Raw genomic sequence first — 24,806 nt, 5'->3', positions numbered from 1 at the left:
ATGTTTTTATTAATCAGGAACAGCTAAGGCTCAACCATGACAGTATTACATAGAGATATAATGATAATAAATAATAACAATAATAACAGATATGTTGAAAACCACTAATAAAATGAGTAAAACCCCTTTGAATATGGCATCTGAAAGAAAGTCCATGACAACCTAACAATCTCTATAGGGCAGTACGACCAAGACAAAGTGACATTGGAGGTTGAGGGGGGTTGCCGAAAGAGGTAACAGTTATTGGTAGATTTCACCTTTTACAATAAATGGGATCTAATCGAAATCGCAACTTTATAATTTACTTTAAAAGGATCCTTTGAATTTAACTTCGGATTGAGCTCGATTGGGGCGGAGAAGGTGATGTTTCATTCAGAAATTACATCTGTTCTTTTTAAGCATACTCATGTAGTAACAATCCTTTACAGGGAGTGTAGTGTATGGTCATCGAACCATACTAATGTAGTAACAATCCTTGTACGGAGTGTAGTGTATGGTCATTGAGCCATAATTATGTAGTAACAAACCCTTACAGGGAGTGTAGTGTATGGTCATCGAACCATACTAATGTAGTAACAAACCCTTACAGGGAGTGTAGTGTATGGTCATCGAACCATACTAATGTAGCGTCTGTGTAGCCTAAAGACATGCGCCATTTTTTCGTTTTAAGGAGTACATTAGAACCTTGAAATCAAAAAGTTCCTTTAATGATATAACTTCTCTCCTCTAAAAGATTCCAAATGTTATCAGGTTGTTTTTCTTCTATTGTGATTAATCCATCAGTGGGCAACCCATTTGGTGTAAATGAATACCTACACTCCTCAACGTGTACCACCCAAGTAAAATAATACCGACCATTAACAACAACTTAATCGTTATTGAGGTTATGCAATTTATAATACATTCAACTGTTATTTTCTATATACAACCAATGGTGAGCATTAATATACAATATCTTGGTATTGTTGTATGTCCATAACGTATTGTTATTTTCACGGGCAATGCACGTGAGTTACCGATGAATACACATGCTATACAAATTGTTTTTTTTTTTAGTTATTTTAGTCAAATATCCGTTATATTATACAAACCTTTGTACAGTATAACGGCATTATATATAGATATACGGTAACAAGGATAATGCAGAGACAACGTTATATAACAAAATAACAGCGTGCCACAGTATTATTACATCAACATTTAATTTTTAATTTACAGTCTCTTTTTCTGTCTTTGAGAGAACTCCCAACTATAATTAGGGATCTGGCACACACATAGCTCCTTGGTATCATTAGAAAGCTGTCACAAACAGCGCTCCCTGCTTTAAAGTAGGATGCTGTCACAAAAGAGCGCATTCTGGTTAGGGAGCGGTCACAAAGAGAGCTGCCTGGTTAAAAGGAGGATCTGTCACAGAGACAGCTCCCTAATTAGGGAGCTGTCACTAACATAGCTGCTTTGTATAATTAGGAAACTGTCACAAAGAGAGCTCCCTGGTTAAAAGTATTGGATCTGTCACAAAGAGAGCTCCTGTTGTAAGTAGGATGCTGTCACAAAAGAGCGCTTCCTGGTTAGGGAGCGGTCACAGCGAGAGCTGCCTGGTTAAAAGGAGGATCTGTCACAGAGAGAGAGTTCCCTGCTATTATTATACAGCGGTCACAGCGAGAGCTACTTAGCATAATCAGGGAGCTGCCACAGAGAGGGGACCCTGATATAATTAGGGAGCTGTCATAGAGAGAGGACCCTGGTATAATAAGGGAGCTGTCACAGAGACAGAGCTGCCTGGTATAATCAGGGAGCTGTCACAGAGAGAGCTCCTGATATAATTAGACAGCGGTCACAGCGAGAGCTATTTAGTATACTCAGGGGCGTAGCGAGCGGGGGGGGGGGTGTGGGGGGGTGTCACACCCCCCAATAATTTGGTCGCTGTCGGCAAATTTTGGGTCTGTCGGCAAAAGGAGAAAAGGTGAAGAGAGCGGAAGGGGAAGAAAGAAGGAAAGCTGAATAGAGAAAGGGAGAACGGGAGCTTCTTCCGTCCCAAATTTGACTTAAAATATGCACCAGATTGCATCTAAGGACGTTTCAAAACTAAAAATTTTCCAAAGGGGAGGGGCAGACCCCCTAACCTTAGACCCCTCCCCCATTTCAGTCACCACTTCCAGATCCGTCGGCAAATCAAATTTGACTTAAAATATGCACCACATTGCATCTAAGGACGTTTCAAAACTAAAAATTTTCCAAAGGGGAGGGGGACACTCCCTCCCCTTAGACCCCTCCACCATTTCAGTCACCACTTCCAGATCCGTCGGCAAATCAAATTTGACTTAAAATATACACCAGATTGCATCTAAGGACGTTTCGAAACTAAAAATTTTCCAAAGGGGGAGGGGGACACCCCCTCCCCTTAGACCCCTCCCCCATTTCAGTCACCACTTCCAGATCCGTCGGCAATTCAAATTTGACTTAAAATATGCACCAGATTGCATCTAAGGACGTTTCAAATCTAAAAAATTGCCAAAGGGACAAAGAGGACATGCTTAGGGTCCAGAGGCTATATGCATGTCTTGTATTACTGACTGACAGCAACATATACACACATTACAGTAAACCAGCCAAATACTCCACTTGCAATCCCTTAGTATATAGTTCATTGGCAAATGGCATAAAGACTAGATTATTTTCAGATTTAAATTTTACATCAAATTTTCTTGGGTTTGGATGCACTGATATGGGAAGGGTAGGAATGGTTAGGATAGAAAAGGAGAAATTGTTCCTGTTAGTCACTCTACATTTGATTAAACAAAGACCTAATTATGACATATAGCCATATAGTTGTGCAGGGTGTTGTTCACTCTTACATTATATATAGTAACAAACTCACTTAATACATGTCTCCATTAAAACAGAATGATGGAGAAGTATGTCACATATTAACTTTTTTATAAATGTCTTAGCCTTGGCAAATCTTGGCTTGATATCAAAAGGAACTAATCTCACGTAGGTACTCCTACTACTGGGAGGAGCTTACAGGCTACCTCCAAGAAAACTAACCCTATTCAAGTAGCTTACTTTAGTATTGGGATAATGAAGTTGATGAAAACTCAAATGAGAAGATAGATCTAACGTAACTACTGGGCCAATGGAAGCCTTACTATGCATTGTGTACTAAAGGTTTGGTCAAGTTTAACTACTTGTGACAATTCATTCTTTAGTTTGTAACTGAGATATAACAGTAAGTATAGTTCTCCTCATAATATAAACCAGACTTTAGAAGTGTTCTAATTGAGTGTGCGTACGGGTCTTGTTTTGTTTGAAGTGACTCTATTTAATAGTAAGGGGACATGAACTTATGAACTACAGTAAATTGATTGTTTAAAAGCCTATCATACATGTTACTACCTCTTTGCTGCCTATTAATAAAGGGGACCCAGCTCATTAACATATACACCTTTTTGTGTACTTTTACACATTGGTAAGCAATACAATGTATGGCATTCAGTGCTTAATATATGGTGTATGTATGTTATACAGTGTTGAGGCCTTTATCTTCCCCTCTGGCTCTTAGGGAATTTGCTGATCAAGAAAGATTCAAAACAATTACTGTTTCCCCAGGATTAGGCAGTAACAAAGTTACTTTATACCCAGACTCAAATCTAATTATAACTACAACCCAGCTTACCAGTCCTGCTTTACACTAATTATACACTTACATTACTATCAGCATATTGTTAACCATTCTGTGCAAGATCCGCATCATGTGACCTCCAAAGATCGTCTAAAGATTAATTAATCCACATTTACCTAATGAGGAGGAAAGGACAAAAGAAATAAGAATCAGTTGTCACTAATTCTATATCGAGAATATCAGAACAAGATATGTTTGAATGTAAACAATAAAATCCATTGTTATTGAGTATGTCTTTACAATATTTACTCCACAGTCTTTCTATTGCTCACAGATATACAAGCTAATGCTAAAATGACATTGTGTCACTGAAACAACTCAATAGACTGCAAATTTATTTGATTTCATTGAAAGGCACTTTTGTATTTTCAAGTTGAACGGCTTTTGAAAATTTACCCAAAAACAAAACAAGAGGTTAAATTTGGTAGCATGTTTGGAATCCTCTGGATTAGGCTTATTGATCAGCACACTTTCTAGTTTGGTACTTTTAACATGACTGTTTTTTGTTTTAACACCAAATGTCTAATTTTGTTACTATGAAGTCAAGCAAAGTTAGGCCTAATTACTGGTCTGGATTGCTTTTGTCAAACAATCAGTATACCAGTGTCAAGCTGAGGCTGTTTTAAGACATATATACATGTTTTTGTCTTTGCTTCCACAACCGTCCCAGTAACTTCATTTCCACCTTTGTCAATAGACAGCAACCTGCCCCCCCCCCCCCCCTCTTACACAGACTTATAACATAATTACTGAACTACACAATAGCTTTAAGAACATGAAAATAATACAAAATGCATTAAGAATGTCAAATGACATAACATGCTGAATCCTACAAGAACTTGTCATATTGTGTTGTATGATCTTCTGTGATGGAATCATAAACTGTTGCTTGTCAATAATCAATACCTCTAATAATTATCCATGACAACTATTTAATAAGATGCAATGGGTGGACCTTGTCAAAAATTACATAATATCCACTCAAACATAGACAGTGACAACAGAAAGCCGTCATTAGCATTAGATGCTCAAATTGGAATGAACTATTTCATAATGAAACAATGGATGTCTAATGACCATTAACATTGGTCAGATTTCAAAGATTGGAGATGACCATGGCTATAACATAGAAATCACATCAGAATTTACTCCTCTTGAAACGTACAGTTATGGTACAATTTGTAGAGATGATGCTACAATTAGAGAAACACTGAACAAAAGAGGTACCACAGAATCCGTCAGTCTAAGACACAACCTTTAGAGGTATCTAAACTTAGATTGTAAATATGTTATGTCTTGTTTTGCAGTGATTTAAATTGAAGGGGGTTTGGGGAGTAGGGAGTGCTGGATAAAGGACTTTCTGGTGGGGTAATGTCCCTTAAGGGATCATCTGACACATTATGGAGTAAGAATATCCACCTAAACACTTGCATTCGCATGGCAGAGGATTGGGTGGGTGCGGTAAGAATCAGGTGGTCGACCATGCAATCATTACCTTGCTCATGTAAACTGTACACATTTCTTCCAAGAGCTGAACTCCGGATATGAAACTGGTAAATCCCTAAAAAGGCTGATCTCAGGACTGAATAATTCAAGTTTACCTGATGATGAGAAAAACAAAATGCATTTGGTCATCAGTTATAATGTTATTATTCATTTAAATTGTCATAACTAAGTCTGCTAGTAGCAGAATTCGGTCATGTAACATTGTCAAACACATAGAAATAACACAGCGAATATAAACATACGGTATGCTCATGTAGTTTCAAAATAAATTACAAAGTAAAATTTGTAAAAGGGCCATTCTCGGTCACGTGTGTGACGAAAAATGGGGAGATCTGCACTTTACCACTAAGTAACTACTTTTAGGTAAAGAAAGTTGGGCTGATTGTAGTACTTAAGTATGCACTAGGGGGACTCTTTTACAAAACCATATAGATTAGCCAAAATCAGAACATTCATGTGCTGGGAGAGGTTATATAAAGGTCTTTTACGTGTGTGACGTGAAATGAAACTGGCTTTTTTGGACAAAAAAACATTGGCAAATTCCTCAGTTTCTAACAGGGCTGGATAAACCTAATTTCTCATGTTACTACCTTAATGTGTTTCCATTCTAACAAGACATTTCACCTAAATATTTCACTTCTAAAAATTAGCATAATACTACATAAGCTAAAAAAAATTCGGTCACCTATGTGACATTAATGGGTCAAGTGTATGACATTCTGAATTTTCATTCCATAGTATGCAAATTTTGCAGTGCAAATGTTGACTCTAGTAATGACCACAGAACAGCACTGATTTGATATTCCATAGGAATTACTTTAAATCAGTTTTACTGCCATGATTTTTTGGGTCACGTGTGTGACATTGTTGGGTCACGTGTGCGACATTCTGCATTTTCATGGATGCTGCAATTTCATTGGATGAAGCTTTCCTCATTTGCATATAACACTGTTGTCATGCCATACACACATGACATAACAACAGTCCAAGTCCACAGTGCTGCTGCAATTTCATTGGATGAAGCTTTTCTCATTTGCATATATATATACATATATAGTGCACACTGTACGCACTGGTTCACATTCATTTTCTATTCTGATATGTTGGGTAGAGGATGTGAGTGGGTGGGTTACATGCATACAGACAATTTGAAGCAGAAGATAACCATACCAAATAATTAAGTATACCTTGAATGCATGTTTATGCAGTCTCTATGCAGTAAAAGTAAGTCACATACTGTATACAAATCTGCATAGTGCACTATGGGGAGGGTGTTGGGGGGTTGGAGGGAGTCAGAGTTTTAGACAGAACACCTTTAATTAATAACATTTCAATAGTTTCTAATGTTGTTTAACATGGCCTCCTTGAATAAAGATACAATGTTACCACTGTTTGCCCTCGCAAGCATGTTTCTGTAGAGCTAACGTACATGTTCAGTACAGTGTTATTTTACACCAAGCACTAAATAAATACACTGTCCACAATCATGTACAGTACACACTGTACATGTATATGTACTGGTCATTCCATTCAATACTGTGCATATTTCAATGTCATTTTAAATATTTGCTATGTAGTGAATGCTTTTGCTAATTCAATAAATTAAAAGACTGTCAATAATTTAAAAGGCCTGTTTAACCAGTACATACATGTACAGTGTTTACTGTACATGATTTTGGACAGTGTGTATTTAATGGTGCTTGGTGTAAAATAACACTGTACTGAACATGTACACACATATATAGTGCACACTGCATAGTGCATATTTCAATGTCTTTTTAAAAATTTGCAATGTAGTGTATGCTTAAATTGCTAATTCACTAAATTAAAAGACTTTTAATTATTTAAAAGGAATGTCTAAGCAGTACTGTAAATACGTGTACAGTGTGTATACTGTACAGGGCCATTCCACATCACGTAAGTCACAAATCAGAGACATTTTACTGTACACTTGTTTTCAATCTCCAGTTCAGTCCAAGTCTAGAGTAAAGTCATATGCCTATCATTCCTGAACTTTGAATACCTACAATAAATTCTGTCACCACTGCAAAACGTTAATGCTATCCCATTGCGAACTATAGCGCCCTCAACTTGTGTCACGTAAGTCACGCAGAGAAATGAAGAATTTCAACCATTTGAAAGAAATCAATAAATCCTGTGAAGTATTGAGAAAAATCTGTAAAGTTGCCTATTACATCTGAAAAGGACACATTGAGGAATAACTTCAAGGTAAAATTTAATTGATATTCGTTTAATACCCGTATTCGTATGCAAATTAGCGACGTCACATAAGTCACAAAAAATTGTCACGTAAGTCACACGTGTGAAACTGCTCAGTTTCCTCTCACAGTTTCCAAGGATACAAGGTAACACAGGCTAAGGATATCTTTACAAGTTCATTATATTGAGATTGGTGGTAGGGGAGGGGTCTATTCCACATAAAAATAGAATCTAAGTGTTCACTTGTACATAAAAAGACCTACAGACCAGTTTTGCGAAATATCTCAGTTTAAGTGCTACAGTAGCTAAATAGTTTCTTAATTAGGAGTAAACAAGATTCTCTAGACTAGTTAATACAGACTACTTCTAATGTATTTGCATTTCTACATTTTTGGTTATAATTTTAAGCTTTTTGGTAACATTTTAGTCACTTTTGGGAATTTGGATTAAAAAAATTTAATCCATGGATATAAATCCATGTGGTAAAGGCAGAAGGTGGCAAGATGTGTATGTGGAAAACCACATAAATACTGAAGGAGATCCACTAATGTCAGTTACTTACGTTGTAGTTCCAGCTCTGACCTCTCATATTAAGGTAGATGACTGGGTTGTTGTAAAATAAGATGATGTACTGTACCCAGGAGAGGTTACAAATATGGTGCCTGCGACCACCACAACATGGAAATGGCCTCTTTCGGTAGATAAAATCTCCAACTAGCCCGAAAACATTATTAAAAAATTTCACCCCCTGAAGCACCTTGTGCAGTTCAGGGGTAGACTGCAATTCACATTTAAAGAACTTAAAGTCTCAATATGTGTTTGCTGATGAAATTTATAAAACAAAGTTCCGAAGCAGATTCAATGTTTCTTAACTTCTAAATGCACTCTGACCAGGGGGGTTTAATGGAGAAAAACTTTCGCAATCAAACAAAAGAAATTTATTTTCTGTTGCCCGTTATAGCGCGAACGATTTACTGTAAAATCACTGCAACCGCCCATATCAGCACGTTCATTACACAAATGTAACCTACTCTACTTATACTCTTATCGTCCACTATTTTTACCCAATTAACGGAGGAAATTCTTGAAAATACCTGTTTATTCATTGCAATGGAATGAAATGATACAATTTTGCAAGCTACATCAGTAAGACCGACAGAAAGATACTATTCAAAAGAACGAATCTACCACAGGAGAGCCACGAAAGTGAAAGTAGTCCTAGGCATAACCGTTGTTAACAAAACAGAGAGATTTGATTGGCGCATGATCTGTCGGCCGGGTTTGCACATTTTGATTGAATTTTGTAGAATCTATGGACTTGTTAAGAAATCTGTTTTTTATCGACATATAAACAAATAAAAATAATGAATATTGATATGGAAACAGCATAGAAGGGTAACATTTTCACTGAGCTTTCAGTGCAGTTAGCTGGAAAAGTTGAAGATTAAATTTGGCAAACACGTCATGAGACTTTAAGGTAACAAGTAATATTGTTCTAAGATTGAGCTGTTTGAGCCATTTTTTGCAATTCACTTATGTCACCTTTCCATCTTACTTCACATTATAAATGTTGTTCCTGCATTTTAGAACTGAGTAGGTATCTTTGATAAACAGGAAGGTGTTATGATAAACCTGTTATAGTATAGAAGACATCAAAACTGTGTGAAAGTGTTGAGAATAAACTTGTCACGTAAGATACACTTCCCTTTGTGACTTACGTGACGTCACGTAAGTCACACACTTCCGGAGTCCCTAAATTTGTTAAAGCTTGTTACATAGATCAAAAGTGGTGGTTTTACAGATCAACCTGTATAGCTACCTTTTACAATTGTAGCTCACTTTGCTCTCACACACTATATATTATTGGAGGAAAACATTCCCTTCTATTTTTGTCACGTAAGTCACAGCCAGAGTGTGGCATTTTTAACATAATCTGTGTTACCAGTAATAAAGGAAATTTGTTAAATTGTGTTATTAGATAAATAAGCAGACTGCATTTAACTGCCACATTAATAGAAAACTTGGACTTTCCTTTCATTTAAGGATTTCTTCTACTTTCAATTATTGTTTGATAATTCACTGTGAATGTGCCTTTAGTTTGAGATCGATACTCATTGCTATAATCCAAGATTGAGAAATCAGAAGAAGAAAACTTTAACCGTTTATGAAAATCTAACCTACTTACTTTACATTAAACACAAAGAGAGACAACTTACAACCCTTTCTAATTTTTCCATGTTGGGACCACTTGGTGTGGAATGGCCCGGCAGCATATATATATTGTTCTATTTCTGTTTCTATTTTGGGGTTTATTGGACTGACAGAGCTAACAGCACAGGACTAATATCATTATTCAAAGCACCTTAGCTGCTTTTTTAAGAATATGTTTAGCATCTGAGCTAATCAATACAATTAGTTATTTACAACAGTTGTAGTGGTAACTGATGTTACATCCGAAGAGTTTGAAGCCCCCCTTCCCCCTTCCCCTTGCCAATAAAACAACTTTTAACAATTGCTGGAAGTTTTCTACCAAATTTTTGAGCTATCTGCAACAGAAAATAGATGTAGCAAGCACATGTGCTTGAGTTTGATGGAAATATCTCTTGAATGGCCAGTACTATAGCTGAAGTGCAAAAAATGTACATCTTTAGACAAAACACATTAAGAGAATCTATCAACACTATTAAACAATTGATAAGAATGGAAATTATATACCTCATTGGAAAATGGCATAAAGACTAGATTATCTCCAGATTTAAATTTGATATCAATTTTCTTGAGTTTTAGATGCACTGAGAGGGGTAGGTAGGAAATGTTAGAATGGAAAGGGAGATATGGTTCCAGTTAGTCATTCTACATTTTATTAACAAAGACTTAATTGTTACATATGTAACATTAAGCAAGTGGAAGCACATACTGTAGGCTTCATAGTAAATAACACTGACTCACTTCCTGATGCAGTATACATGGTTAATATTAAATTATTTATATATTTCTTAGCCTCAGCAAATCTTGTGTTTATATCAAAAGGATATAATCTCAAGTGGGTACACTACTACATTTTTGTGGAAGTAAGGCTGGTAATACATAGGAGTGTGGCAACATTGTAAAGACTGAGTACTACCTTATCTTCTCTTAGGCCATTAGGGAGTTTGTTGATCAAGCAAGTTTCAAAACAATTACTGTTCCTCCATGATAAGGCAGTAACAAAGTCACTTTCTACCCAGACTCAAATCTAATTATAACTACTGTACAACCCAGCTAGTTACCAGTCTTGCTATACAATAATTATACACTTACCATTACCATCAGCTATATATTGTAAACCATTCTGTGCAAGATCCGCATTAGGTGACCCCCAAAGATCATCTCAAGACTGATTAATCCACATTTGCCTAACGAGGAGATAAAGACAAAGACAATAAGAATCAGTTGTCAATTATTGTATATTGAGAATATCAGAACTAGATATGCTTTAATGCAAACAATAAAACCTTTGTTATTGAGCGTGTCTTTTTAATATTTACTCAACAGTTATTCCATTGCTCACAGATACACAAGCTAATGCTATGATGATTCTGTGTCCCTGAAACAACTCTATAATTGCAAGTTCAGTCATTTTATTGAAAATTTATCCAAAACAAAATAATAGGCTAACATTGGTAACATGTTTGCAATCCTTTGGATTAGACAAAATTGATCAGCACACTTTCTAATTTGGTACTTTTAGCGTTATTTGGTGCAGCAGGCCAATGAAGTTGTTCATCTTTGTATGAACACCAAATAGCCAAGTGAGGCATACAGTAGTTACTGGTCAGGATTGCTTTTGTCAAATATTGGGTATACCAGTGTGAAGCAGAGGCTGCTCTATTATATAAATGTTGTTATTTTTGCTTTCAAAACTTTCCCAGTAACTTCATTTCCAACTTTGCCAATAGACAGCAACCTGATGCAACACCCCCCCCCCTTTTAACAAAATTACTACATTACACAATAAATTTAAGAACATAAAAAGAATACAAATGCACTACGGATTTCAAATGACATAACATGATGAATCCTACAAGAACTTTTCATATTGTGTTGTACGATCTTTTGTGATAGAATCATAAACTGTTGCTTGTCATAGTGCAATACTCAATTGCTATCATTATCCATGAAAAATATTTCATATGATGCGATGGGTGGACCTTGTCATAAATTACACAATATCCACTCAACCTAGAGACGGTGACAATGGACAGCCTTCATTAGCATTAGATGCTCAAATGGGAATGAACTGTTTCATAATGAAACAATGGATGTCTAATGACCATTAAAATTGGTCAGATTTGAAAGATTAGAGATGTAATCCCTGTGTTTAAGACACAACCTTCAGCAGTATTCTAACTAGATTGTTCACATGTTATGTCTTGTTTTGCAGTGATTGGCATTGACTGGGGTTGGGTGGGGGAAGGGGGTGCTGGATGATAGACTTTCCGTTGGGGAAATTTCCCTTAAGGGATCATCTGATACATCATGGAGTAAAAATATCCAATTAAACACTTGTATTCTCATTGAAGAGGGGGATGGGTGGGTGTGGTTAAGAATCAGGTGGTGGACCATACAATCATTACCCTGCTCATGTACTGTAAACTGTACACATTTCTTCCAAAAGCTGTAATCCGGATATGGTAAATCCCTAAGAAGGCTGATCTCAGGACTGAATAATTGCAGTTTACCTGATGATGAGAAAAAAACAAAATGCATTTGGTCATCAGTTATAAAGTTAATATTAATGTAAATTATAATCACCCGGTCTGCAAGTAGAAGCATTCTACCATGTAACATTGTCAAACACAGAGCACAGCTATTATGTACATATGGTATGCTACTGTAGTTTCAAAATTAATTACTCAGTTATAATTATAATAACAATGTAATGAAACTAATGCAACTAGAATACAAATCTATAGACTGTACAATATGAGTTCAAGGTCTTATAATGCTTCCCACAGTGTATAACCAGCTCACCTAATACCAAGCTAATTGAAATATAAAGAAACATAATTTGAAATTGAGACAAGCATTGAATCTTCAATACAAACTTTAAGTAATACCACCAGCAATCCATAGTCTGGTTTTATTCAATTGAGAAACAAGAGAGCTGTAACAAAGCCACCCAGAAGAAAAATGGAGCCTGAGGAAAACATGATGAAGGATTCTGGTCACATAATTTAGGAACCAATGGTTCATTATACTGTCTATAGGTTGATGAATTTGTAGGATTTCTGAAATGATGACATTGTACTTTAATTCATTTAGTTAAGGTACATATTTTTCTATCTGCAGAATTTGATATATATTGTTATTTCATAACATTTTGTTCTGTGCAGTCCCAATGTGAGAGGGTGGGGGTTGGGTGGTGGCTACAGTTATCAGCTAAGTGCCCAGTGAAATATGTTATAGAGAATGATATACTTTAACTTTGGATAAACAAAGACTTAAACAAAGTGGATCTGGTGACACAAGTGTACATGGAACTGTGCGTGGCTCTCAATGCCGTTGATTTGTGTACACCTTACCAGGCTTGGGGCGATTACATCTGAATGTAATCGATTACGATTACGATTACTTGAGAATGTATGATTACGATTACGATTACAGCCTAAAGGTGAAGTAATCGATTACGATTACATTGTAATGTAATCGTGATTACAATCATGATTACATTGTGGTTACTGCATATCTGTTTAACATAACTCTCTGCCGGGAATAGGGCAATGAAATAGGGCAAAGGAAGGGCATTTACAGTATATACGGACAAAATTGTGGAAGTATATCTACAATTCCTACCAGGCATTACACATTTATGCCTTAACACGTTTAAGATGTGTAAACCAGTCCAGTAAAAAAGTCCAGTAAAAAATACAATTTAAACAGACAATTAAACAGACAGCCAGTTGTGTATGCAAAAGGATTGTGAACGCTGAGAGGCAGCATTGAACAGAATAATTCAGGTGATACAGCTCAAGCTCATTTGGCCAAAATTTCAAAAGCTGCAGCACAATTAAATTATGGCGAGGACCAAATTAGAGATAAATTGATCTCGACCCTGCCTTTGCAATGCCGCTCAGCAGTGTTAATGTCTGCATCACCACAAGCAACAATTGCAGATTTGGTCATGAAAGTGCAATGCTATTTTGACTTACAAATCCAAAGTCAACCCCAAGCTTCTTCCGAACCATTTATGGCAATGCACGACAAAGCGTCTTCTGTTCAGACTCCTACTATTTCTGCATCTTCTGAGATACGCGAGTTGTGTAGCAAAATTCAGGAACTAGAGACCAAGTTTGATCAGTCACGTAGGTCAGAATCGCAAGACAATCCAAAAGATATGAGGCAAAGATATAGTTCTCGTGATTCTCGTGGTCCTAGGACAGGTCAGAATAATAACAGGAGAAGGTTACCATATTTTAATCCTTCAATCACATGCTACTACTGCCAAAATCGAGGTCATTTTGCACAATATTGCCAAATTCGCCTAAGCCATGAAATGGAGGCTAAGGTAAACAGAGTACCAACACAGAATTTTCATTAGGGAGCACTTATGATAGCACTCATCATACAGTGACTCCAGACAAAGTACCAAGTAAGGGAAGATCGAAACGTAAAGCAAATAATATTTGGAAGAATAGTAATATTCCTAGTTCTAGATATACAGGGAACGACCGTAATGTGGATATTCAACTGGACACACGTAATTTTGTAAGAGGTACTTTACATGATGGTAAAGGAATTTCATTGTTGTTTGATAGTGGAGCGACACGCTCTATCATTTCTTCTTCTACAGTGCAAAATTCAAAGTATTTATCCTCTATACAACCAGTCTCAGTTGATGTAGTAAACCTAAAGTTGGGTAATGGTCAGTTTATTCATGCGTATAGCACGATAACATTTCAGGTCAAAATTCAAGGTCATGAATTTCAGCTTTCTGCTTTAATTGCTGCAAACCTGACAGGTATTGACTTAATATTAGGTAGTCAAACTCTGAAGGAATTGAATGGATCTTTGGACTTTACCACAAATTGTTTTAGAATTAAACAAGCCAAAGTTTTCCTTAGGCCTGTGCAGAGATTTGTTATTTACCCAGGTCAGCAAAGATACATTACTGTACAGGGACGTCTTCCATTATATGCACGAAATGCAGATGTGGTTATTAAACCGTTTCCTCTAATATCTCGTATGTGTCCTTCACGAATGTTAGTGAAAATGCATAAAGGTAGAACAAAGATTCTACTAAGGAACATGGGTAATCGGAAATTTTTTCTGAATCCTTCTCGCACAGTGGCTCATTTAGATTTAGCAGATATCATTACGGTCACAGAAGACATACCTACTGATTCTCTAGATTTTCTGAATGTCATGAGAGACGTCGAAAAACCGTCTCTTTTTCGAACTAATTCTAACTCTAAAGAGAATCGTGATGAAATTACACGATATAATTTACATCGATATCCACATTTGACAGCCGATGATCCCCTGGTTTCCAAATCCGAACAGGAAATCATGAGAGATAACATTAATTTGGAACAAAGTATTCTGAATGCTTCAGAAACAGAAAGCATATATGAATTTCTAGATTCACATAGAGATGCATTTTCTCTTTATGGTGAATTATCTCACTCTCCAAATTATGAGGCTGATATTACTCTTACTAATGATGAGCCATTTTACATACGTCCCTATAGACTTTCAGATGAGGACAAAGTCATTGTCGCCAGTGAGCTTGACAAATTAGTGCGATTAGGAATCTTAGCAGTAGGACATCAGTCTTATACTTCACCGGTTTTCCTCATTCCAAAGAAGGGAACAAAAGACAAAAGGGTTGTCACAGATTTTCGCTACTTGAACAGTAGAATAAAACGTCTCAATCACCCATTTCCGTTACTGAATGAGACTATCCGTACCATAGGGTACTCTGGAGCCAAAATTTTGGGTGTTCTTGATTTAAAGTCTGCATTCTTCTGTCTGCCACTTAGTGTTCATGCACAACAATATACAGGTATTGCTTCGTTTCATGGAGGAAAGCATTATTATTATAAACGCTTACCACAGGGATTGAATTTATCTCCAGCGATCTTTCAGTCGAGAATTAATGATATTTTGGCAACGATCCCAAATTCAAATAAGTTCTGTATTGCTCATCATGACGATATTATTGTGTACAGTGCAGACAAACGATCTCACAAACAACACCTACAGGCAATTTTTAAGGTTTTAATGGACAACGGATTGAAAATCTCTCCGAAAAAGTGTAGCATTTTTCAAAATTCAGTCCGATATATGGGACATTTGCTCTCAATAACCCCAGAAGGTGAGGCTTGTATCCAACCTTTGTATGACAGATGTGCAGCGATTAAGGCCCAGTCACATCTTACCGGATTGCACGAACGGACAAGAGTACGCGCGAAAAACAGTCATCCGGTTATTTCCGTTGGCAAAAGTTGTCGCGCATGCATCTGGGGGTTGCAGCGTACCGGACGTTCAACGGTGAAAACGGATTACAAACGTACAAGGGACGGACATCAACGGACGAACAACGGATGAACAACGGAATAACAACGAACGAACTAACGAACACCAACGGATAGTAACGAATTTACAACGGACAATTAACGGATAAAGAACATACAAAACGTAGGAGTACCGGAAAAGTAACGGATATACCGGACTAGCAACGGAGAAGAAACGGTCTAAAACCTGGGCCTCCGGAGTGCCTCAAAATCAGGGGGCATCCCCGTGAAGTTGATGAAAGATTTTGGTCTTCCGTTCGCAGCTCCTGCATTAGTTTGTCCATGGAGCTATAAACGAGCTCCATGGTTGGTCATAAAGACTAAACTGCCGTCTTCTCTGTGAACCTAGCAAGGCCCTAGACCAGCATTTAAGCCGAGCACGTATCTTCCTTCTCTTCTTGACATATTCATTGGTCTTGATGTTGGCTTCAATGATAAGCATCTGTGCTTGTAAAGCTGACACTGTGGTCTAAAGCTTGAATCTTTCTGAAGGGTCCATGATGTAGGTGTTGACGGTAGAGGTTATAGGAGCAGAATGAGGCGTGGGACGCTTGGAGTGGACAAGGTGGAGGTACGCTGCATCTCCGTTCTATGTCCGTTTGTTATACTTTCCTGGCCTGAGTTCTTCCGTTTCTTCCGTGTAACGTACGTTACCTATCTGTTCATATGCCACAGAAATATGGTCGTTTTGTATTATATAGCGACACATCACGAGTAGCAACAGGATCATACTTGGCACAAAGAGTTAATGGCAAAGAGAATATTATTGCATATTACTCTAAGATATTACCACCAGCATGTCAGAGGTATAGTGTCACTGAATTAGAAATGATGGGTCTATTTATTAATGTGACAGCATTCAAACATTTATTGCAAAATGTAGAATTTGAGGCATATGTTGATCACTCTGCCATTGTTGAATTGTTTAAGTCAAAACAAGAACCAGCAACTTCACGCTTACGCAAGCTTCTGTTCAAATTGTCAGAATATACATTTCAGGTTGGTTATAAGAAGGGCTCAGAATTGGTTTTGGCAGATTATTTGTCTAGAGCACCACAGGAATTTCACTCTGAAATAGATCAGGTTGCTCAAGAGGTCAGTTCTTATGAGGATATTTCAACTACACCTAAGGAGACATTTAATCCAATCATGACAAGGTCAATGGCAAGGTCAATGGGAGTCAAAATTCCAGATTTATTTCCGAATAAAGTCACAAAGGAGTCAAAGCAGGATTCCCCAGCCAAAGAATCAACAAATATAGTATGATGAGTTTCCTGATAGGGACGGAGCTACCGGAAGTGACGTAGGACGTATCATTACGAGGGATCTATTTCGGAATATTGACGTCACGCTGACCACCAGATATCTTCCGAAGAAATATGACAAATCAAACACAAAATATGTTAGGCTAGTTGGCTTTGACGAAAAAGCACGTGACCAGTACATTCGCAAGGCTGTAACTGGGGAAAACGAGAAAAGCGTTGCTAATATTAAGCGCGCTTTGAAAGAAAACCCGATCCTGGATGACCTATGTCAAGTGCCTCTTTTATTTGTAATGTTCTCTCACATGACCCACGAAAAGGCACATTTTCAGAAATTTAAGTCAGTTACCGGTTTCTTTCGCTACATGATTAAATGTTTCCATAGTCACATGAGAAACAAATCACTGGACAAACACGCAAAGGAACACATGATCGAACATGAAAAGGAACACGAAGAACTGAGTAAAGTAGCATTTGAAGGTCTCTGCGGTGAAAACAAACAGTTATCATGGCGTAAGGATGGACTCTGTACACGACTAGGTCAAGGGTTTTGTCAACATTATATTGCAGTTGGTATCTTGGTAGAGGAAGAAGTTTCTGCCGACACAAACGAACATACTTCTACTACAGACATACAGACAAGGACTGACTTAAGGTTCTACCATCAACTATTCTGTGAATGGTTTGCGTGTTTTAGACTGGTAGAAGTTGTAGCTGCTACAAGAAATGCATCTGAGCTGAAGAATGTTCTTGATAAAGTGGATCCATTTAATCTTCAGTACCTCTATCGATTCACCTGTGGGATTAGTCCAGCAGTTGGGAAGAGAATAATAGAATACTTGAAGAGCAGGAGAGACAGTGCTAAGTTTGCCATCCTCTGCATCCTGGAACAAACTGGTGAGGTAGATGGAATCAAGGACACCGTCAGGGATCTGTGTTCAAGTCAGGTGGAAATCAATGGACTCTTACACAGTAGACTACTACAGAGATCTACCATACAGCTACTGGAGATTGGTGCCAGATATGACGTAAGTGTTAATAATAAATTAATATTTTACTAGTTTCATGGATTGAGCTGTTAGACATTGTAGCCGAATGTCAGTGTAGCTGTGTCACAAATTCAATTAGAGTAAACACACTCTGACAAATGAAAACCCAAATTAAGATTCCTGATAGCATCTTTCATGCTCTCTTTACGTGATGGAATCATAGTGGAAATGTGTGCTGGATATATAATGTATAGTACAGTTAATAGAAATACCAACATAACATTAACAAGCAGACCAAATACTTCCTTTACCAGCAGAGCGTTGTCACTTAGTAAATGACAGATCGTTAGTTTAAAATGATAAGAAAAACGTCGTATTTGAAGCACTAAGTGTTCTAATTCATGCAGTAATTTGACTTATTTTACAGGTTTCGTTTCCAATATCACCGATCATAACGAAATTTACGAAATATAAGGTGACAAGGGATCAAAGAAGGCCACAATAAGTTAAATAATGATTCTGTCAAACCCAGACAAATATGAATATATAAACATATATATATATATATATATATATATTTATAAATATATATATATATTTCTATTTGTCTGGGTTGTATATATATATATATATATATTTACATATATATATATATAATTTCAAGGACGAACAACAAATGAATAATTTTTTTTGAAAATCGACTTATGGGAGCTGCAAGAAGGTCCATAATAGCATTGTAATCGCTACATATGTATGATGTATAGGCAGAGTGGTATGGTAGGTTAGGTGGGGTTGCCGCAGGAGCCCTGGTTTACAAATCTCGTAAATGTTTACCTTTTTATACGATAAATGCAAATTGAAATAAAATAAAAATGAGATATAAAATAACCATTAAACTTAAGAGACATTGTGAATGTACGTTGTTACATATCAGAGATAAAGCAATAGCAAATACTTTACGATACTATTTTCTTTAACGAATAATCAGTTTTTTTTTTTAAAGAGACTCATTATAATATACGAGGAAGAATCTATAAGGCAAAGCCTAACAAAATAAAGACTAAAATACTTTGATCTGCAGTCACGTAATATTTGATAAAAAGATATACACTCATAGAAATGAAGGTGCGGTTGTAAGCGTATGGGAGAAGGGGGGGGGGGGGATGCTGATTGTAGAAGTCTATGTTTTTATTAATCAGGAACAGCTAAGGCTCAACCATGACAGTATTACATAGAGATATAATGATAATAAATAATAACAATAATAACAGATATGTTGAAAACCACTAATAAAATGAGTAAAACCCCTTTGAATATGGCATCTGAAAGAAAGTCCATGACAACCTAACAATCTCTATAGGGCAGTACGACCAAGACAAAGTGACATTGGAGGTTGAGGGGGGTTGCCGAAAGAGGTAACAGTTATTGGTAGATTTCACCTTTTACAATAAATGGGATCTAATCGAAATCGCAACTTTATAATTTACTTTAAAAGGATCCTTTGAATTTAACTTCGGATTGAGCTCGATTGGGGCGGAGAAGGTGATGTTTCATTCAGAAATTACATCTGTTCTTTTTAAGCATACTCATGTAGTAACAATCCTTTACAGGGAGTGTAGTGTATGGTCATCGAACCATACTAATGTAGTAACAATCCTTGTACGGAGTGTAGTGTATGGTCATTGAGCCATAATTATGTAGTAACAAACCCTTACAGGGAGTGTAGTGTATGGTCATCGAACCATACTAATGTAGTAACAAACCCTTACAGGGAGTGTAGTGTATGGTCATCGAACCATACTAATGTAGCGTCTGTGTAGCCTAAAGACATGCGCCATTTTTTCGTTTTAAGGAGTACATTAGAACCTTGAAATCAAAAAGTTCCTTTAATGATATAACTTCTCTCCTCTAAAAGATTCCAAATGTTATCAGGTTGTTTTTCTTCTATTGTGATTAATCCATCAGTGGGCAACCCATTTGGTGTAAATGAATACCTACACTCCTCAACGTGTACCACCCAAGTAAAATAATACCGACCATTAACAACAACTTAATCGTTATTGAGGTTATGCAATTTATAATACATTCAACTGTTATTTTCTATATACAACCAATGGTGAGCATTAATATACAATATCTTGGTATTGTTGTATGTCCATAACGTATTGTTATTTTCACGGGCAATGCACGTGAGTTACCGATGAATACACATGCTATACAAATTGTTTTTTTTTTTAGTTATTTTAGTCAAATATCCGTTATATTATACAAACCTTTGTACAGTATAACGGCATTATATATAGATATACGGTAACAAGGATAATGCAGAGACAACGTTATATAACAAAATAACAGCGTGCCACAGTATTATTACATCAACATTTAATTTTTAATTTACAGTCTCTTTTTCTGTCTTTGAGAGAACTCCCAACTATAATTAGGGATCTGGCACACACATAGCTCCTTGGTATCATTAGAAAGCTGTCACAAACAGCGCTCCCTGCTTTAAAGTAGGATGCTGTCACAAAAGAGCGCATTCTGGTTAGGGAGCGGTCACAAAGAGAGCTGCCTGGTTAAAAGGAGGATCTGTCACAGAGACAGCTCCCTAATTAGGGAGCTGTCACTAACATAGCTGCTTTGTATAATTAGGAAACTGTCACAAAGAGAGCTCCCTGGTTAAAAGTATTGGATCTGTCACAAAGAGAGCTCCTGTTGTAAGTAGGATGCTGTCACAAAAGAGCGCTTCCTGGTTAGGGAGCGGTCACAGCGAGAGCTGCCTGGTTAAAAGGAGGATCTGTCACAGAGAGAGAGTTCCCTGCTATTATTATACAGCGGTCACAGCGAGAGCTACTTAGCATAATCAGGGAGCTGCCACAGAGAGGGGACCCTGATATAATTAGGGAGCTGTCATAGAGAGAGGACCCTGGTATAATAAGGGAGCTGTCACAGAGACAGAGCTGCCTGGTATAATCAGGGAGCTGTCACAGAGAGAGCTCCTGATATAATTAGACAGCGGTCACAGCGAGAGCTATTTAGTATACTCAGGGGCGTAGCGAGCGGGGGGGGGGGGTGTGGGGGGGTGTCACACCCCCCAATAATTTGGTCGCTGTCGGCAAATTTTGGGTCTGTCGGCAAAAGGAGAAAAGGTGAAGAGAGCGGAAGGGGAAGAAAGAAGGAAAGCTGAATAGAGAAAGGGAGAACGGGAGCTTCTTCCGTCCCAAATTTGACTTAAAATATGCACCAGATTGCATCTAAGGACGTTTCAAAACTAAAAATTTTCCAAAGGGGAGGGGCAGACCCCCTAACCTTAGACCCCTCCCCCATTTCAGTCACCACTTCCAGATCCGTCGGCAAATCAAATTTGACTTAAAATATGCACCACATTGCATCTAAGGACGTTTCAAAACTAAAAATTTTCCAAAGGGGAGGGGGACACTCCCTCCCCTTAGACCCCTCCACCATTTCAGTCACCACTTCCAGATCCGTCGGCAAATCAAATTTGACTTAAAATATACACCAGATTGCATCTAAGGACGTTTCGAAACTAAAAATTTTCCAAAGGGGGAGGGGGACACCCCCTCCCCTTAGACCCCTCCCCCATTTCAGTCACCACTTCCAGATCCGTCGGCAATTCAAATTTGACTTAAAATATGCACCAGATTGCATCTAAGGACGTTTCAAATCTAAAAAATTGCCAAAGGGGAGGGGGACACCCCCTCCCCTTAGACCCCTCCCCCATTTCAGTCACCACTTCCAGATCCGTCGGCAAATCAAATTCTCCACACCCCCCAACAAAAACCCCTTCGCTACGCCCCTGAGTATACTTAGGGAGCTGTCACAGAGAGAGGACCCTGGTATAATTAGGGATCTAACACAGAGACAGAGCTGCCTGGTATAATTAGGGATCTAACACAGAGACAGAGCTGCCGTGGTATAATTAGGCAGCTGCCCCCTTCATTATGAATTTTTCGTTTTTGCTGCGTAGAAGTACAGAAGATGCGAATATAGCATTGTACAGGATCAAAATATTAATAGATAACAATATCAGCTGATCAGTGATAAGGTAAACTGTTTGTTTGGTATGTAAATATCGAGTGATGGTTTGTTGAAAACTAAATAAATACTGCGAATTGTGTGATATAAGTAAGTTTAAGTTCATGATTAAAGTAACACAATGTGAAGTTTGAGTTTTACATCCATATTCAGAGTTTTATTGCCGTTACAAGTGAATACGTAAATAATTTCACTTACGCCCTTCCCCTCGACCCCACGAAGATAACATATCATGTTGTATTGGCTCAGGTGTACGTTACCACTGCAGGTACATAATATATATATATATATATATATATACTACACATATAGGCTGCATTTGCAGCAGACCAAATCTTGGTATATCACTCATTTTAACATACTCCTCAATCGTTTTTCCGCTCTTAATTATAATTATGTAATGTTTTATACTACTAATTGCACATCCTTAATGTGCTTGTCTGTTTCAAAATGCTTGGTGTTACTGTCGTGGACAAAAGTGACGTATTATGTTAAATTTGTCTTTTCATATAAAGGTGGATGATGGTAACACCGGATTGTTAGAAATAGCTGGAAGATTTATTATACCATTGTAACATATAGGCAGAGTGGTAGTTGAGGTTGGGTGTGACCACTGGTTAATAAATCTCTTTAATTTTATAAGATAATTACAATTTGAAATGTATGCAGAATGAGATATAGCATAACTATTATATCTAAGATAAACTATACTATACTATTATTATTATGATGTATTAATAAGGTTTGAAATATGACTCGATCATTTATATTAGGAACAAAGTTTAAGAGGAAGAATTGAAAAACAAGAAACTTAAATACCTTGATCTGCAGCCATGTAAACAATTGTATTAATCAGGACCAAATTAAGATTCAACCATGACAGTACCAGATATGTAGAAGACCATCAAAGCAGGCAATAATATCGAAGGTCCATTACACCCTAGCAATCCCTACCTATAGACAGGGGAGGAGAAGGTGATGTTTCATTCAGAATTAACAACCGTTCTTTATTATCTTTGTATTGCAAATTGATATGAGATGTCATTAAATTTTAAAGGTTAGCACGGTTTTTCTCAAATTCCACTAAGCATTTTGACCCATTACAAACAAACTAGACGTACTTGACGTCATTCGGTCAGACCACATAATATAATAGGTAAAGGTAAAACTAACTAAGAAACCATCTGGCAATATAAGTACGGCATTGCCATTCATTATTATTCTACTATATTATGTTACAGCAGTAAATGATATTACTTGTGTATGGTGTTTACCTTACGAAAATTGGCATGTCAAGAGGGGGGAGGGTGGTCGACCGCCCATCGTCAGTTTGGGTGGGGGTTGACCGCCCATCTGGGTGGGGGCCAAAATTTTGTTGTCGTTCAGCCGTTGAAGAATTAGACCACTGCTACAGAGGTAACCCCTCTCACTTTTTCAACCTCACAGAAAATATTTATCAGCACAACCTTGCATTTAGAGCTACCTTTATATATAGATGAAATTTATATTCTAAATATGCCCATGCAGAGTGCACCAATTGACGTCTACACTTTTATGGGGATGGGGGAGTGGGGATATGGGGTGGGTGGGTGGACCCTAGACCCACCTACGTGATAGTCGGCTTGAATTACCACAGGATATCACCCTCTCCTTCATAGCCTCCTTGGTTCGCCTCTAGTCCTGCTACAAAGGTTCAGGAACCTAACTGAATCAATCCGTAGGAAATTTTGAATTTGTCCTCCACTTTGGAATCCTGCTGTCTATGACCTCATGCAGGGAGCTGTGGTACATGGCGTCCATGTCATATAATGTAGTGCCTGTGTAGCTTCATACCTAGCAAAGATCTGTCACGGACTGAAGAGAAACAGGGAGCTGTCACTGAGTTTTATGGTATAACTTGATCTGTTTTAGAAAGAGTTGAATGCTATCACAAAGGAGCTGTTACATAGAGCTACCTGTTATAGTTAGGGACTTCACTGAGAGAGCTCCCTGGTATAACAGCAGGCGCGTAGCCAGGAATTTGCCAAGGGAGGGGCGAAACTGTAGATTCGGCATTGCAAACTATCTAAGCGTAGTGCCACCATGATTGGCGCGAAGCGTACAAGAAAATTTTGGCTGTAAATGCCTCCCAGATAGCCGGAAATGGCACTTCCCTTGCCTTGTTAGATGCATCTTAGTATTTTCTCTTTTGAAAATACTAGCGATATCATAAAATCCTTAAAAAAAATTGTAAAAAATATGCTCAAGGGGGGGGGGGCTGCCCCCTTCGCCCCCCCCCCCCCCTTGGCTACGCGTATAACAGGAACTGTCAATGAGAGAACTCTGTATTGTATTTAAGCAGCTATCTTCGAGAGAGCACCATGTTAGAATTAGGGAGCCCCATCATTATCGAGTTTTCCGTGTTTGATGCGTATTGCACGATGCTAATATAGAATATGCTTCCAGGATCAAAGTATCAACAGATAACTATATCAGTAATATAATAAACTGTTTGTTTGTTATGTAAATATCGAGTGACGGAAGGCTAAATAAATAATAT

General features: G+C 37.5%; 2 protein-coding genes across 4 annotated transcripts in view; both read left to right on the top strand.

Moving 5' to 3' along the window:
- LOC139985118 (NLR family CARD domain-containing protein 4-like) overlaps nt 1-24,806 on the top strand; it is a 273,181-nt gene that overhangs the window by 150,638 nt on the left and 97,737 nt on the right. The window lies entirely within an intron of this gene.
- LOC139985138 (uncharacterized) lies at nt 17,230-18,744 on the top strand. The gene is made up of 2 exons (XM_071999376.1): nt 17,230-18,253; nt 18,642-18,744. The coding sequence occupies exons 1-2, from the start codon at nt 17,519-17,521 to the stop codon at nt 18,717-18,719; spliced, it is 813 nt and encodes a 270-aa protein (XP_071855477.1). The 5' UTR covers nt 17,230-17,518; the 3' UTR covers nt 18,720-18,744.

This window comes from Apostichopus japonicus, chromosome 17, assembly GCF_037975245.1.
Source record: "Apostichopus japonicus isolate 1M-3 chromosome 17, ASM3797524v1, whole genome shotgun sequence".
Taxonomy (NCBI): Eukaryota; Metazoa; Echinodermata; class Holothuroidea; order Aspidochirotida; family Stichopodidae; genus Apostichopus; species Apostichopus japonicus.
The sequence above is the reverse complement of the archived record's forward strand: the minus strand, read 5'-3'. Positions and strand labels throughout refer to the sequence as shown.